The sequence below is a fragment of the Mobula birostris genome, chromosome 21, assembly GCF_030028105.1.
Source record: "Mobula birostris isolate sMobBir1 chromosome 21, sMobBir1.hap1, whole genome shotgun sequence".
NCBI classification, from domain to species: Eukaryota; Metazoa; Chordata; class Chondrichthyes; order Myliobatiformes; family Myliobatidae; genus Mobula; species Mobula birostris.
The window spans coordinates 20538263-20553336 of record NC_092390.1 but is presented as its reverse complement, the minus strand read 5'-3'; the positions used below and the strand labels follow the sequence as shown (position 1 = coordinate 20553336).

The following is a 15074-nucleotide window of genomic DNA, read 5'->3' as shown; positions in this document are numbered from 1 at the left end:
GAAGAAGATTCTATGGTCTGGTGAAACCAAAATTGAGCTTTTTGGCCATCAGACTAAATGCTATGGTTGACGTAAGCCAAACCCCCCGATAATCAAAAATCATCCCTATTGTGAAGCTTGGTGGTGGCTGCATCATGCTGTGGGGATGCTTCACTGCAGCAGGCCCTGGAAGGCTTGTGAAGGTAGAAGGTAAAATGAATGTAGCAAAATACAGGGACAGCCTGGAGGAAAACCTGATGCAGTCTGCAAGAGAACTACAACTTGGGAGGAGATCTGTTTTCTGCTAGACAATGACCCCAAGCATAAAGCCAGAGCTACACAGGAATGGCTTGAAAACAACAAAGTTAATGTCCTGGAGTGGCCAAGTCAGAGTCCAGACCTCAATCCATTTGAGAATTTGTGGCTGGACTTGAAAAGAGCTGTTTGCTCATGATCCCTGTGCAATCTGACAGAGTTTGACCAGTTTTGTAAAGAAGAGTGGGGAATAATTGCAGAGTCCAGATGTGTAAAACTGGTAGAGACCTATTCACACGGACTCAAGGCTGTAATTACTGCCAAGGGTGTATCTACTAAATATTGACTTGAAGTGGGTGAATACTTTGCGATCAATTATTTTGTGTTTTATACTTGTAGTTAATTTAGAGCACTTTGTAGAGTACCACAAAAGAGTCACTTTCTGTTAATCAGTGTCAAAAAATGCCAAATTAAATCCACTGTAATTCAATGTTGTAAAACAATAGAACTTGAAAACCTCCAAGGGGAGTGAATACTTTATATAGGCACTCTATATTCTTAGTGTGAGATATGGTAGCTCTGGGAGACCTCCTGGATCCCTGAAAGACTACATCTGCATGAAGTGGATTGGTCTACAGCTCCCTAGAGCCCATTTTAAGGAGCTGGAGCTACAGCAGGATGACCTTCGGCTCGTAGAGGAGAATAAGGAGGTGATAGATAGAAGTTACAGGGAGGTGGGCATCCCCCAAAGTTGCAAGAGGCGGTTACATGGGTGACTGTCAGGAGGGGGAAAGGGTATAGGCAGCAAATGCAGAGTACCCCTATGGCCGTGCCCCTCAGTAATAAGCAGAGAGTTTTGGAAGTGTTGTGGGCTTAGCCTACTGGGGAAAACACAGTGATGGGGTCTGTGGCTCTGTGGCTCAGAAGAGGAGTTCAGTAGTGATAGGGGATTCCACAATTAGAACAACAGACAGGCAAAGGACACGCGGATGATATGTTGCTTCCCAGGTGCCAGAGTCAGGGATATCTCGGATTGGGTCCATTGGGTGACAGAGGAGGGTGAATAGCTAGAGGTTGTGCTTACCTATTGGTACCAATAGCATTGTAGGAAATGGGATGAGGTCCTGAAGAGAGAATATAGGGAGTTCAGTAGAAAGCTGAAAAGCAACACCTCAAGGGTAGTAATCACTGGATTGCTGTCTGTGCTACGCGTCTGGATGATTTGACAGATGATAACATGGCTGAGGAATTGTTGCAGGATTTCAGATCTCTGATTCATCGGGATTCCTCCCAGGGAAGGTGTGACCTGTGCAAAAATGGTGGGTTACACCTGAACTTGGGCGATCAATATCCTTGCGGTCAGCTTTGCTAGAGCTTTTGGGGAGGGTTTGAACTAATTTTGGCAGAGGGACGGGCACCGGACTGATAGAGCTGAGGTTGGCACAGTTGGTATACAAGTAGAGGCAGTGTGTAGTGAGACTGTCAGGAAGGACAGGCAAATGATAGGACATAATTGCAGTCAGTGGGATATTGGCCTTGTGTAGGAAAAGTAATGCATGGCATGGATTAAAAGAGCATTTCTACAAAGAGCGCACAATAAAATAGACATCAAATGCCCATGGAGTGGATGAGCTATGCACAGGTGGAGACAATCAAGGTTGATTAAAAGTACCAGTTGAAGTCAATGTATTGGTGTCAAATGAGAGCTCCATTGAAGGAACACTTACTAGATGTATCCCTGGCAGCATGTTAATGCATGGGGAAACTAAGTACAATGTATGTTTCTCCCAATTCCTTACAATACAGAAACCTGTTCAGCCCATTGAGTTTTTGTCAGGTCTCCGAGCAAGCCCATTTCTAAATCCCTGACTTGCAGATCAACTACACTCACCTGAGTGTACCTGAGCAATTTGTACTGGCCAGTTAACCGAACAGCGCACATATTGATGGGGAATGGGAGGGAAATGGGGGAGCTATACAGTCCTTGGAGAATGTGTAAATACTTCAAAGAAAGCGCCCAGGTCAGGATTATAACACAAAGTGGGAAAAGGAGACCATTCAGCCCTTCACCTTTCCTCCTGCCCAGCAGTGTCTTCGTGATGGTCTGCCTCAGACCCTCTTCTTGTGCCTGTTCTAATGGTCCTCAACTCCCTCATCTTTCAAAAATGTGTCTGCCTTCTCCTTGAATACCTGAATTGTGGAACTGTGAGGTGGCAGTGTGCCACAGTGCAGTCCAGCAGTAAGCCATCTGTCTCAAGACAGTGGACTAAGAGCAAACAAATCATGTATCATTGGCGTACAACAAGACTGCACCAAAGCTATTTGGAGAATACTTTCTGAAGGTGGTGAGTCCAAAAAAGCTAGAGAGCGATGTGGTGTATAATAGTGGTGACTAGACACGCACCATACGCCCCAGCTCATAGCATCAGATGCCCATATTGAAGAATGACTGCTCCGTCAAAGTTCAAAGTTTATGTCACCATGTACTATGCTGAGATTTGCTTTTATGCAAGCATTCACAGTAGAGCAAAGGAATTCAATAGAATCAATGAAAAATGCACACACAGACTGACAAAACAAAAGCATAAATAAATTAATGGTACTAAGAATATGAGTGGTGGAGCCCCTGAAAGTGAGCCGATAGGTTGTGGAATTTGTTGATTGCTGAGATGAGTGGGGTTATCCGAGCTGGTTCTGGAGCCTGACGGTTAAAGGGTAATAACTGTTTCTAAACCTTCTAGTGTGGGGGCTAAAACTCCTGTAGCTCCTTCCTGAAGGCCGCAGTTAGAAGAGAGCATGGCCTTGTAGGTGGCGGTTCTTGGTGATGGATGCTGCTTTCCCGTGTCGGTGTTCCTGATAGATATGCTCAGTGGCGGGGAGAGCTTTTCCTGACATGGACTGGGCTGTGTCCAATACTTTTTGTTGGCTTTTCTCTTCTTGCTTACTGCTGTTTCCATGACAGGCAATGATGCAACCAGTCAAGGTTCTCTCCTTGGTTCTGGAGGCTCCTCCGTGTTGGTTGTAGGAGTTGACTCTGGCACTGCAGGAAGTGGTTTGGACAGCTCTGGTCACCTTTCTTCTCTCATGATTGACTCTGCTCTCCTCGACTGATTGATGTGCCGTCTCCAAATGATATCAGACACAATCTCCCCTGTGTAGGAGAGTGGTCCAGTTCTGCCTTTAATCTTTCCGAGTACCATTTTTGATCACCTCTGTAGTCCCTCGCCAGGACTGCTTGTCCAGGTGTGAAACATCACACCTCCTTGTTCGAGGAGCCTTCAATTTGCCTCAGCTGTTTTTTCCTGCATACTCCTTCTGAGACTGGGTTTGAGGAGATCCAAGTGTCTACACAAGGGACGACCCAGCTGGTAAGTTGTTGGTTGCCATATGCAAGGAGGAAATTGGTGAGCTCGGAGTCTGTGCTAGTGGTGTTCTGTTGACATTGCTTGCGGTGCATTCCTTAGACTCTGAGCTGCTGCTCTATCCCAGGTCACCAGACAAAACTTTGAGCCAACGCTTTCATTTTGACGATGCCTGAATGACCGGCATGTAGCTCCTCCAGCTTGGATGGTGCAACAACTCTCAATCCCTGCATAAGGCAACCTCTGTCAAGGGCAAGTTCACCCCAGCACTGGTAAAAGTGGTGGAGCTGGGTTTTCTGCTGCACATTCCAGTCAGTTTGGGTGGCCATGTAGACCTGAGACAGTGTGGGATCTTTTCTGGTTTCCCTTTAGATCAACTCTCCTGTAATAGGGAGATTTAATTTGCATTAAGGAGAATACATCAGGAGGAATATTCTCTTTTGTAAATTATGTAGGTATTTCCTTTCCCAAGGGTTGCAATCCATCAGCATTTCCATGATTTGTCATCCTCTTGAATTTGATCTTGTACTTGTGTCCTCGAAGAAACAGAGCCCATCTCTGCGTTCCTGCTGCTGCTGTTAGTGGAACACCCTTCTGTGGATTGAAAATGGACACTAGTGGTTGATATTCAACAATGGGGGTAAACTCTTTCCTATACGAGTATTGGTTGAAATGTTTTACACCCCAAACCAGACTCAAGGCCTCTATCAGTCTCTGTGTAATTACTCTCTGCAGCTGCAAGGAAAGATGATACAAAGGCTGTGGGGTGTTTACTTCCATCACTAATCACATGTGACATAACTGCACCTGTACCACGAGGTGAAGCGTAACATCAAGCTTCACTGGATGATGTGGATCACAATGCGTGAGTACGGTGTCTGGCATCACCATTTCCTTTACCTTTTTGAAAGCCACCTCACACTGCTTTGAGCATTGCTTCTTCTTCCCGATTTGTAGTCATGACTTCAAGGGATGGAGCACAGTGGCCAGCTTTGGCAGGAACTTGTTATAGTAATGGACAATTTCAGAAAAGGACTGACACTGTGACACGTCCTTTGGCCTTGGAGCATCTACCACTGCTTAAGTTTTCTCAGTGCACTTGTGTAAGCCTTGTGCTTGGATGGTGTGGCCACAGTAAGTGACGCTTGGCTTAAAGAATTCACACTTGTGACGTCATGCTTTAACCCCATAATCTGCTGATCTTTTTAACGTTGTCTTGAGATGTTGGAGATGCTCCTTGTTGTTCTCACCAATAACAATAATGTCATCCATGTACCAGCCTTGCAGCACCTGGTTCATGGCTTTCTGCCAGAGTGCAGGCGCAGATGCTACTGCAGAAATAAGCCTATTAGGGTGATAAACTCCTTTGTGAGTGTTTATGGTGAGAAGCTCTTTGGACTCTACTTTGCTGAAGTATTTCCCTCCAGAAAGATTTGCAAAGATATCCTCTATCCTGGGCAGAGGATACTGATCTATTTTTGTTACAGGGTTGCCGGTGATCTTAAGATCACCACACATCCTGACAGACCCATTCTTCTTGGCTTCTGGGACCACCGGTGTTGCACATGGGCACCAGTCAACCTTGGAAAGAATTTCTTCAGCCTCCATATGATCTAGCTCACTGACTACAGATGGTATAAGGAACTGGAGGGGCTTTGTAAAACTTGATTGTGGCCTTTTCATTTAACAATATTTCACCCTTGATATGTTTTGAGTTTTCCAATACCATCCTTGAACACTGCTGTGACATCATACCGCATTTTCATTTAAGTCTAGCCTAATCGTGGGACAATTGACAATGACCAATTAACCTGTCAACAGGCATTTCTTTGGACTGCGGAATGAAACTGGAGCACCCAGAAGAAACCGAGGCAGTCACAGGAAAAGCATATAAACTCATTGTAGGCAGTGTCGGGAATTGAACCCAGGATGCCTGTACTGTAAAGCATTGTGCTAACCACTATGCCACTGTACCTTCCTTAGTTCATTTTCAGTTGCATTTTCAGTTGATTCTTTTGCAGAAGGGGTGGCATGCAAATGGTGGATGGATATCCAGTGAAGTTGTAGTTGCCTCAGCCACTCGTGTCCCCACAATTCTGGTCCTCCTGTTTCTGCTACATACAAGCCAATGTAACACCTTGTATTCCGTCTGGGTAACCTCCAACCTGATGGCATGAACATCGACTTCTCTAACTTCCGCTAATGCCCCACCTCCCCCTCGTACCCCATCTGTTACTTATTTTTATACACACATTCTTTCTCTCACTCTCCTTTTTCTCCCTCTGTCCCTCTGAATATACCCCTTGCCCATCCTCTGGGTTCTCCCCCCCCCCCCCGTCTTTCTTCCCGGACCTCCTGTCCCATGATCCTCTCATATCCCTTTTGCCTATCACCTGTCCAGCTCTTGGCTCCATCCCTCCCCCTCCTGTCTTCTCCTATCATTTTGGATCTCCCCCTCCCCCTCCTACTTTCAAATCCCTTACTCACTCTTCCTTCAGTTAGTCCTGACGAAGGGTCTCAGCCTGAAACGTCGACTGCACCTCTTCCTAGAGATGCTGCCTGGCCTGCTGCGTTCACCAGCAACTTTGATGTGTGTTGCTTGAATTTCCAGCATCTGCAGAATTCCTGTTGTTTGTTGGTGGCTTATTGGTTGCTGTGTTTTATTGTTACAGATGTCATTCCCACAGGAATGATCTTTTCTCCAGTTCTTAGTTGGAGGCGTCAGTTCAGTATCTTTGAAATAGCATTCAAACTAATTTTGTGGAATGACTGAAAGAGCTGAGCTAGTGTACAATTCTATTGTTAGTTTTCACATTGTAAATCTCGAGGCTATTCAGTCCTCTGTCACTCATTATTATCAGATTTTTCATCAACAGCACGCAGATTAGTGCCCTTTTTGAAACTACAGCTCGACTTTTTATCTTTTTGTCTTCCCTGTGCAGTCCATATATTTTTGTCTGCCCAACATGCTGTTTTTGTATGTGTCTTACTTTGTAGCATCTTCTACAAGCTTTGCCTTTAAATCTGTATTGGTATCCTCAGACAGTTTCTTCATTTCAGCTATGTATGCTGAAATGGACTCTCTTTCCTTTCGATTCCGCTTATGAAACCTAAAATGTTCCTGCATTATTTTCACAATATCAGCAAAGCTTTAAGCAAGCTGTAAGTCTTTAATCCCAATGCACTCAGCAAAACTGGTACCCGTTTCTCATTGGCCATTTCATTTGATTTGAAATACTGCTCAATTCACTCAGTATACAAAATACAGTTATCTCTTGTGCAGTCGAACACGTCCATCTTTCCAATGTAACCAGCCATTTCTGTTTTTTTAAAAAAATTTCTGATCATTATCAGTGTTTATTTATCTGTGAAATTTTCCATTTCCTGCCTTTTTAAAAACTTGATGTCTCTGTCCCCTTGCGAAGAAACGTGCTGCACTGCTATTTTTTAAATTCTAACATCTTCTGAGTTTCAACAGATAGGTAGTTGTCTCTGGTTCATTCAAAACTTCCTCACCACCACTGTTTCTTTAACTCCAAGACATTAAAAGTAATTGAAAGCAAAACAAGGAGCCCGGAAATAACTCATGTACGTTTGTCTTTAAGCAAGGCGAGCAAGTTTCAGGTGGTAGCAGCATGACATATCCAATTCACTTATTTTTACAATAAATTATTTAAATGAATAAGAACATTTAAATCAAACAATATATTTACAATATTACTGAAATATTACTGGAAAATCAAATGCCCAACACCTTCAAGTGCAGAAAGTGTAAGGAGGTATTTTAAAAAGGGAAAGGACAACCAAAAAAGGCATGAGTTATCACTGTTAGACAAGATTAAGGAAAATCCCAAAGAATTTTTTTATAATTATGTTAAGGGCAAGAGTGAAAGTAGGGAAAGAGCAAGGCCCAGTTAAGGATCAAAGTGGCAATCTATGTATGGAGCCAAAGTCTAAAATGAATACTTTACATCGACTCTCTAAGAAATAGTCGGACGTTCTATTCTCTAGGGAGTTGTAGGAGATTTTAAGGAGGGAGACAATGCAATTCTAGAATGTCCTCATTAAAAAAAGGAGTTATTAGATTTTGTTTTTCCGTCTTGAGATGTAGATAAGTACCCAGGGCCTGATGAGATACATCCCCAGCTGCTATGGAAGGCAAGAGAGGAAAGTACTGGAACCCTAACTTCATTGGTTGCAGGTCAGACATCGGAAGAACAGCAGAGATACAGTCAGGTAATTGCAGGTCTGTAAGTGTATTGCCAGTGCTAGGGAAGGTGTTGGACACAGTCCTGAGGGATAGAATTAATCCAAATTAGGAAAGGCAGGGACCATCAAAAATGGTTCACTGAGGGATCCCGTCTGAATATTTGATTGATTGATTTTTTTTTTGAAGCGTTAACAAAATGTGATCATCAGAGCAGTGTGGCTGATGTAGTGAGGCCTTTGACAAAGTCCCAGATCGGATACTGGTTCAATAGGTTAGACACCAGGGCAAGTTAGAAAATTATGTCCAAAACTAGCATAGTAAAGGAAGTTTTTTGTGATGGTGGAGGAATAGCCTGTGATTAGCTGTGATCTCAACTGAAACCCTTGCTGTTTGCTGTATACATTACAGGTTGGGTATGACATAGGAGATATGACTGGTAAGTTTGCAGATGACTTGAAACTTAGTATGATTAGTGAGAATATAGTTTTAGGCCTTAGAGTAGGATGGGCACAGCTGTATAGCAGGAACTTCATCCTGGGAAGTGTGATACATTTAGGAAGCTATAAGAAAGGTAAGGCCCTAAGGAATATTGAGAAACAGGGGTATCTTGATGTACAAGTTCAAGATGTATTGGAAGATAAAACAGTGAAGGAGTCATTTGGAATTAGCCAGGGAATGGAGTACAAGGGCAGTGAGGTTATCACCATCATTATGCGCTGTGTCGTATGACATAGGCGATCATGGTCTTTCCAATGACCAGGATTGTTCTTGGCAAATTTTTCTACAGAAGTGGTTTGTCATTGCCTTCTTCTGGGCGGATGGTGACCTTAGCCATTATCAGTACTCTTTGGAGCTTGCCTGGCATCAGTGGTCACGCGATGTGCATCAGCTGCTCATACGACCATCCATCACCTGCTCCCATGGCTTTATGTGAGCCTGATCAGTTGGGGAGGGAGGGGGGACGGGGGCTAAGCAGGTGCTACACTTTGCCCAAGGGTGATCTACAGCCTAGTGGAGGGAAGGAGCATCTTGCACCTCCTGTTGTAGAAACATATCTCCACCCCACCACCCAGAGTGAGGTTATAATTTTCCTAAAACATTGGTTAAGCTACAGTTGAAGTACTATGTATAGTTCCAGTCACCACACACTAGGTTAAATATGACTGCACAGGACAGGTTGCAGGGGAGTTCATCAGGATGTTGCCTAGGATGGAGCATTACAGTTACAAGGAGAGTCTGGCCGTGCTGGGTTTGTTTTCGTGGAGCAGGGCAAGCTGACGGGTACCTGATGGTGGTATGCCGGATTATGAGGATGGATAGGATTGATAGCAGGAACCTTCTCCATGTTTGAGGGTAGGTCAGTGGATGTTGTTTCTATGTACTTTACAAATGCATTTTACAAGATGCCTCATGGTAAGACTGGTTAAGAAGATTTAAAGCACACAAGATCCACTGAGAGTTGGTAAGTCGGATACAAAACTGACTTGCTTATAGACAATAGATGGGGAAGGTGAAGGGATGCTACTCTGACTGAACGTCTCGAGCAGTGGTGTTCTGTAAGGATCAGCATGGTGACTACTATTGCTTGCAATATATAAATAATTTGGATGAAAATGCAGCCGGGCTGATTCGTGAGATTGCAAATAACTCACAAATTGGTGGATTTATGGACGCTGAGGAAAGTTGGTAAAGAGTGCAGCAAGATAGGTTGGTGGAGAAATGGCAGATGGAATTTAATTCAGACTAGTGTGAAATTGCATTTTGGGAGGTTTATTGCAGGGCCATGAGAACAGTGATGTACAGAAGGATCTTGGTGTGCAAGTCCATAGCTCCCTGAAGACGGCATCACAAATGTGTAGAGTGTTAAATGAAGGACACAGCGCGGGGTACTGGGAATAACATTTGCCAACTCATGTTCATCTGGAAGAGGTTTTGTTTGTGAAAGTGATTTAATTAATTCTTCTTGCTCTCAGTTTTAGAAAGGTGCAAATCCATGCCTGAATTAACTTGCTGTGTTCACATTCACAGCTTAGTTCCAATGTGTAAGATGGCAAGATTGTGTTCGCAAACTGGTTGAGAATCTGAGAAAGGTTTTCTAATCTGTGCTCAACACTCTGCCCTACAGCTGTTTGATCACGTCGCTGAGTGTTTGGGAGACTTCATGGAGAAGCAAGGTATAAAAGACAAAAAGCTTCCACTTGGCTTCACCTTTTCCTTTCCCTGCAGACAAACCAAACTGGATGAGGTGAGTGTGAGGCTAATCAAAGTTTGCTCAGCTGGAGCTGTGTAATAAAGTACAGTGTTCAAAGAGTAGAGTTCAAGGTGAATAATGTCTGTCTCCATTGGGTGAAGCAAAAGAATGCATCACAGTAAGTAATCATTCCTCTGCTGAGTCAATTGTTGGGAATGAATCTAATTGTCAGATTGGCTGTTACAACGTAATTAATTATTTTATTGTGCGAAAATGCACATAGGTTGAACAGTGACTACACTGCAAAATTAAGATTGATGAAGGCATACGTCAGTTTGGGTAATTCATTTGAGAGAGTATTATTAGTTGATGATAAAATCTCTTTCATCACATGCTGATGATGGAAATGGAGTGCTGCACATTTATAATTAGAATAAGAAATGATTGGATAACGATGCAGGTGAGCAGCAACAAATTTGCAAAAAGCACAAAACGATAAGAAAGAAGCTTTAAACTCATGTTGAATGGAGCTGCATGAGGTAATACAGACACTGGTATAATGTCACCTGAATCGGTAACAAGAGGGTATTACAGGTGGATACTGCGAAAAGACTTTGGATTCAAAGGTCTGGGCTATTATGGTTTGTGTCCAAGGCTGTTGATAAATGAAATTGTATATCTGATAACAATAATGTCTTAGATATTCATTGCAGTGAATTCTATTGATCTGAAAAGTAAATTATTAATCAGGATACTTTCTAATGAGGCTTAGGCTGGGCTCTGCCACATCATTAATACCATTTGTATGAGACACAGTCGTCACGCAGGAACATAAGCTCCAACAGTCCTCTACTCTCTAGCCAAATCATGCAGAATGCCAGTGGCCCAGTTAGAGTACCAGGCAGTTAACAGTCAGATCTGGCTGCCCTATACTTGCTATGCGTCAGGTTGAACAATGGGCTGTTCCAAAGCAGAAGCTGTCACATTATATTAGGACTAACAGAGGCCGTAGTTGTTTATTTATAGATTTGTCCTTTTCTTTGGATAAGCTTTGATTTCAATACATGTTTACATTCTGCATTACCGGAATAATACAAAAAAACTGTTAAATATTCAGCTAGTTTTTCTTCTGTTAGGGTGTTCTCATCACATGGACAAAAGGATTCAAGGCAAGTGGAGTAGAGGGATCTGACGTGGTGAAGCTGCTGCGCAAGGCCATCGACAAGAAAGGGGTATGCTGAACACTCTGGGAATTAGTAAACCATCTTTCTTTCTTTGATTGTTCTGTGGCCGCTGTGCAGATGAGGCCATTGAGGTATGCTGACAATCGACCCTCCGGGATAGATAGTGAGGGAACGAATGCTGTCATTATGCCAGCACCATGCAGACTGCTGGGAATATCCCAGCACGCTCACATCTTGTGACTTTAACCTTTCGATTCTGAGGCAACAGGAGCAAAAGTGTTGGCTGAAGAATCCCTCTCCTGTGTAGGATTTGTGATTTTCCATTAGCTCTCAAAAGCTGGAGGGAGATGATAAGGTGTGTAGAGCTTTTAAAGATTCATTCACAGAACATGGGCATTGCTGCAGAGCCCGGTTTTTATTGTAATTCCCTAAGTATCCTTGAAGAGTCGGTGGTGCTTTGTATCTTGATATGTTGCTGTCCTTCTGATGAAAGTACTCCCATTGTATTGATGCTCAGAGGTTTCCAGAAGCAGAGAGTGGTATACTTCTGTGTCAGGGTAGCATGTGACACAGAGGGGAACCCACAGGTGGTGGTGTTCTTAAGTTCTGTTGTCCTTGCTGATGTTAATTGCAGGTTTGGGAGATGTTGTAGGAGTGGCCTGGGTGGGTAAATGCAGTGTCTTTTGAAGAATCTGAATCAGGTTTAATATCACTGACGTGTTGTGTTTTGTGGCAGCAGTATATTGCAATACAAAATAATAAGCTATAAATTACAGCAAGAAATATATAAGGAGGTTAAATAAGTAGTGTAGAAAGAGAGTATCTGATTAAGATTGGTCAGAGTCACCAGGAAAGTGGATGAAGGCAAGGCAGTGGACGCTGTCTACATGGACTTTAGCGAAGCATTTGACAAGGTCCCGCATGGGAAGTTGGTCAAGAAGGTTTAGTCGCTCGGCATTCAAGATGAGGTAGTAAATTGGGTTAGACGTTGACTTGGTGGGAGAAGCCAGGGCGTGGTCATAGAGGGTTGCCTCTCTGACTGGAGCCTGTGATTAGTGGTGTGCCACAGGGATCGATGATATTTGTCATCTGTATCAGGATTTCTCTACCTTTTTGCCCTGGAGGAACCCTTGAAATAATTTTCAGGTCTCAGGGAACCTTTGTGTAACAATTATTAAATCTACAGCTCACGGTATGTTGTGTGATCAGTAAATTGTAGATATAATAATCCGAAAATAATTGTCAATCCTCTTTTGCATGGAGAATGAATTGTTAGCCAACCTTTTTCGAAAAATGAAAGCAGGTAGTTAAGCTTATCTTACCTTTCTTGAAATTAATGTTTCTTTCCCTTTTATAAATTTTAAAAATGCACAAGGCAAACATAATGCATTTCTGTTAAATGACTGGCTTAAGCCAAAATGGAATTTAAGTTTTCTAAAGGTAGATTTAATTTAAATAAGGGTTGTAAATTGATTTTAGTTAATGCTACTTATAACATGAAAATTTATTGACAATGTTGAATAATAAATTTACCAAAAACCATAAGCGAAAGCAATATGAGTGAAAATATAGACACAATTTTATATAAGACTTTGAAAAAACATTTTCTTGCTAAGTGACATGATCAGGTTCAAATTTAGGCCTGGCATGTAAAATCTGTGCTGTGTTTTGCTGCACAATTACTCTGTTCTGGGTCAAATGAGATAAGCACACACAGATTTCAACTGAAATGAGACGATCTCTATTCTCGCTCTAAACAAGAAAAAGCTTGCTCTCACATGTAAGAAGTTGAAAACTGCAGCAAAATGTTCATTGTTTTCCTATGAATGGCAGGATACTCTTCTTTCACTGAAATCCAGAACCTGTCCAGAGCAGGTCAGTAAATCTCCTGAGTACAATCAGACTGCAGCTCACAAAGTTCTTCCTCTTCCCTCAAAGTCAAGTCCTCAGGCTGAGCAGAAGATTCAGAGAAAGGGTCCCTCACCTAGTCATACACTTGTGTTGAAAAAGAGGAAAAATACTGTTCAATTTTGTTCTGCAGTTCTGCAGGTGGTTTTCTATAACAGGAGTACCCAACCTTTTTTGTACCGCGGACCGGTTTAATATTGACAATATTCTTGCGGACCGGCTGATGGGGGTGGGGGGGGGTGGTGGTTAATTACGACTGGAATATAGGTGATAAGTCAACTATAAGTCACTTATCAGTGGCTAATAAACTCAATTTTGTTTCTAAAAGGGTTTATCTAACGAATTTAATATTAAACACACAGCGCATATTTTCCTCACATGAATATAGTGAGATCCTAAAGGGATTGGACAGGCTAGATGCAGGAAGATTGTTCCCGATGTTGGGGAAGTCCAGAACGAGGGGTCACAGTTTGAGGATAGAGGGGAAGCCTTTTAGGACCGAGATTAGGAAAAACTTCTTCACACAGAGAGTGGTGAATCTGTGGAATTCTCTGCCACAGGAAACAGTTGAGGCCAGTTCATTGGCTATATTTAAGAGGGAGTTAGATGTGGCCCTTGTGGCTACGGGGGTCAGGGGGTATGGAGGGAAGGCTGGGGCGGGGTTCTGAGTTGGATGATCAGCCATGATCATAATAAATGGCGGTGCAGACTCGAAGGGCCGAATGGCCTACTCCTGCACCTATTTTCTATGTTTCTATGTCTATAAGTCAATTATAAGTCATCAGGGGGTTCCTTATGTCCAGTCTATTCCGCAATTTAGCTTTCATTGCAGAAAACTCCGCTTCGCAGAGATGTGATGTTGGAAATGGAAGCAACGTTTTCAGTGCTTTCGTGGCTATCTCAGGATATTCAGCCTTGACTTTGATCTAAAATGCCGGCAGAGATGTTATGTCAAACATACTTTTCAGCCCACCGTCAATTGCAAGCTTGAGGAGTTGATCTTCTTCCCGCGCTGACATGGATGATTCACCGCGGACATTCACACATGGGTCACGGACCCATTCCTTTGCACATCTTGGGTCATTTGCAGTTGGGAAGTAACGCTCAAATTCTATCGACAGCGAAGATAGGTTTTCGTGCACCAGCTGTGAGCCTCAGTCTCTCCCAAATTCCCAGCTAATGTTGGGAACATGTCAAATATTCCCCTGTCCACTTGCCGTCTCCAAAGTTCCAGTTTGGCTGTGAAAGCAGACACTTCATTTGCCAACTTGAAGACAGTTGTCATTCTCCCCCAAATTGAGTTCATTGGGCAGGTTGAAGATGTCACACAGATAAACGAGTTTTGCTATCCACTCCTCGTCACTGAAGTGTGCTGCCAGTGGTGACTTCTTTCCTGAAAGAAATCTCTGTAGCTGCTCTCTTAACTCAAACCCTGGCCAGGGCTCTCCCCCCTGATAGCCACCTGACTTCAGTGTGTAAGAGAAGGCGTTTGTGCTCTGCATGCACTTCCTCGTAAAGCTGCTCAAACAGACGTGCGTTAAGGGCTTTTGCTTTGATGTGATTGATAACTTCAACAACGTCACTCAATACGCTGTTAAGATCAGGTGACATGTTTTTGGCTAGCCAGCATTTCCCTGTGTGTGACACAGTGTGTAGACTGGCATTCAGGAGCAACCTCTTTGACTCGGGTAGTGAAACCAGACTCATTAAACCGTTCCAACAGCTGTGCTTCAATGTCCTCTGCTATGTCATCAATTCTCCTTGAAACTGTGGTAGTTGAAAGAGAAACCTGTGCCATCTTGTTAGCTGCAGCTTCTCCCAACAGTTCACGGCAGCAGGCAGAATCAATTCTTCACCAACAGTGAAAGGCTTCTTAGCTGTAGCAATACGGCTAGCCACTAAGTACGACACTCTCAGAGCAGCAGCATTTCTGGAGGTGGTGGCTCTCTGCACTTCCTTCTGTCCCACTTGCTCACATTTTTCCT

The 15074-nt window shown here is 43.2% G+C and overlaps 1 protein-coding gene across 2 annotated transcripts in view; it reads left to right on the top strand.

The window, feature by feature from the left end:
* The window catches only part of hk1 (hexokinase 1), a 77752-nt gene that overhangs the window by 16577 nt on the left and 46101 nt on the right, over positions 1–15074 (top strand). For both annotated transcript variants that reach the window (XM_072239130.1, XM_072239131.1), the window contains exons 4-5: positions 9932–10051; positions 11134–11229. In XM_072239130.1, the coding sequence (XP_072095231.1) occupies positions 9932–10051; positions 11134–11229 (216 nt within the window). The remainder of the gene's footprint in view (positions 1–9931; positions 10052–11133; positions 11230–15074) is intronic.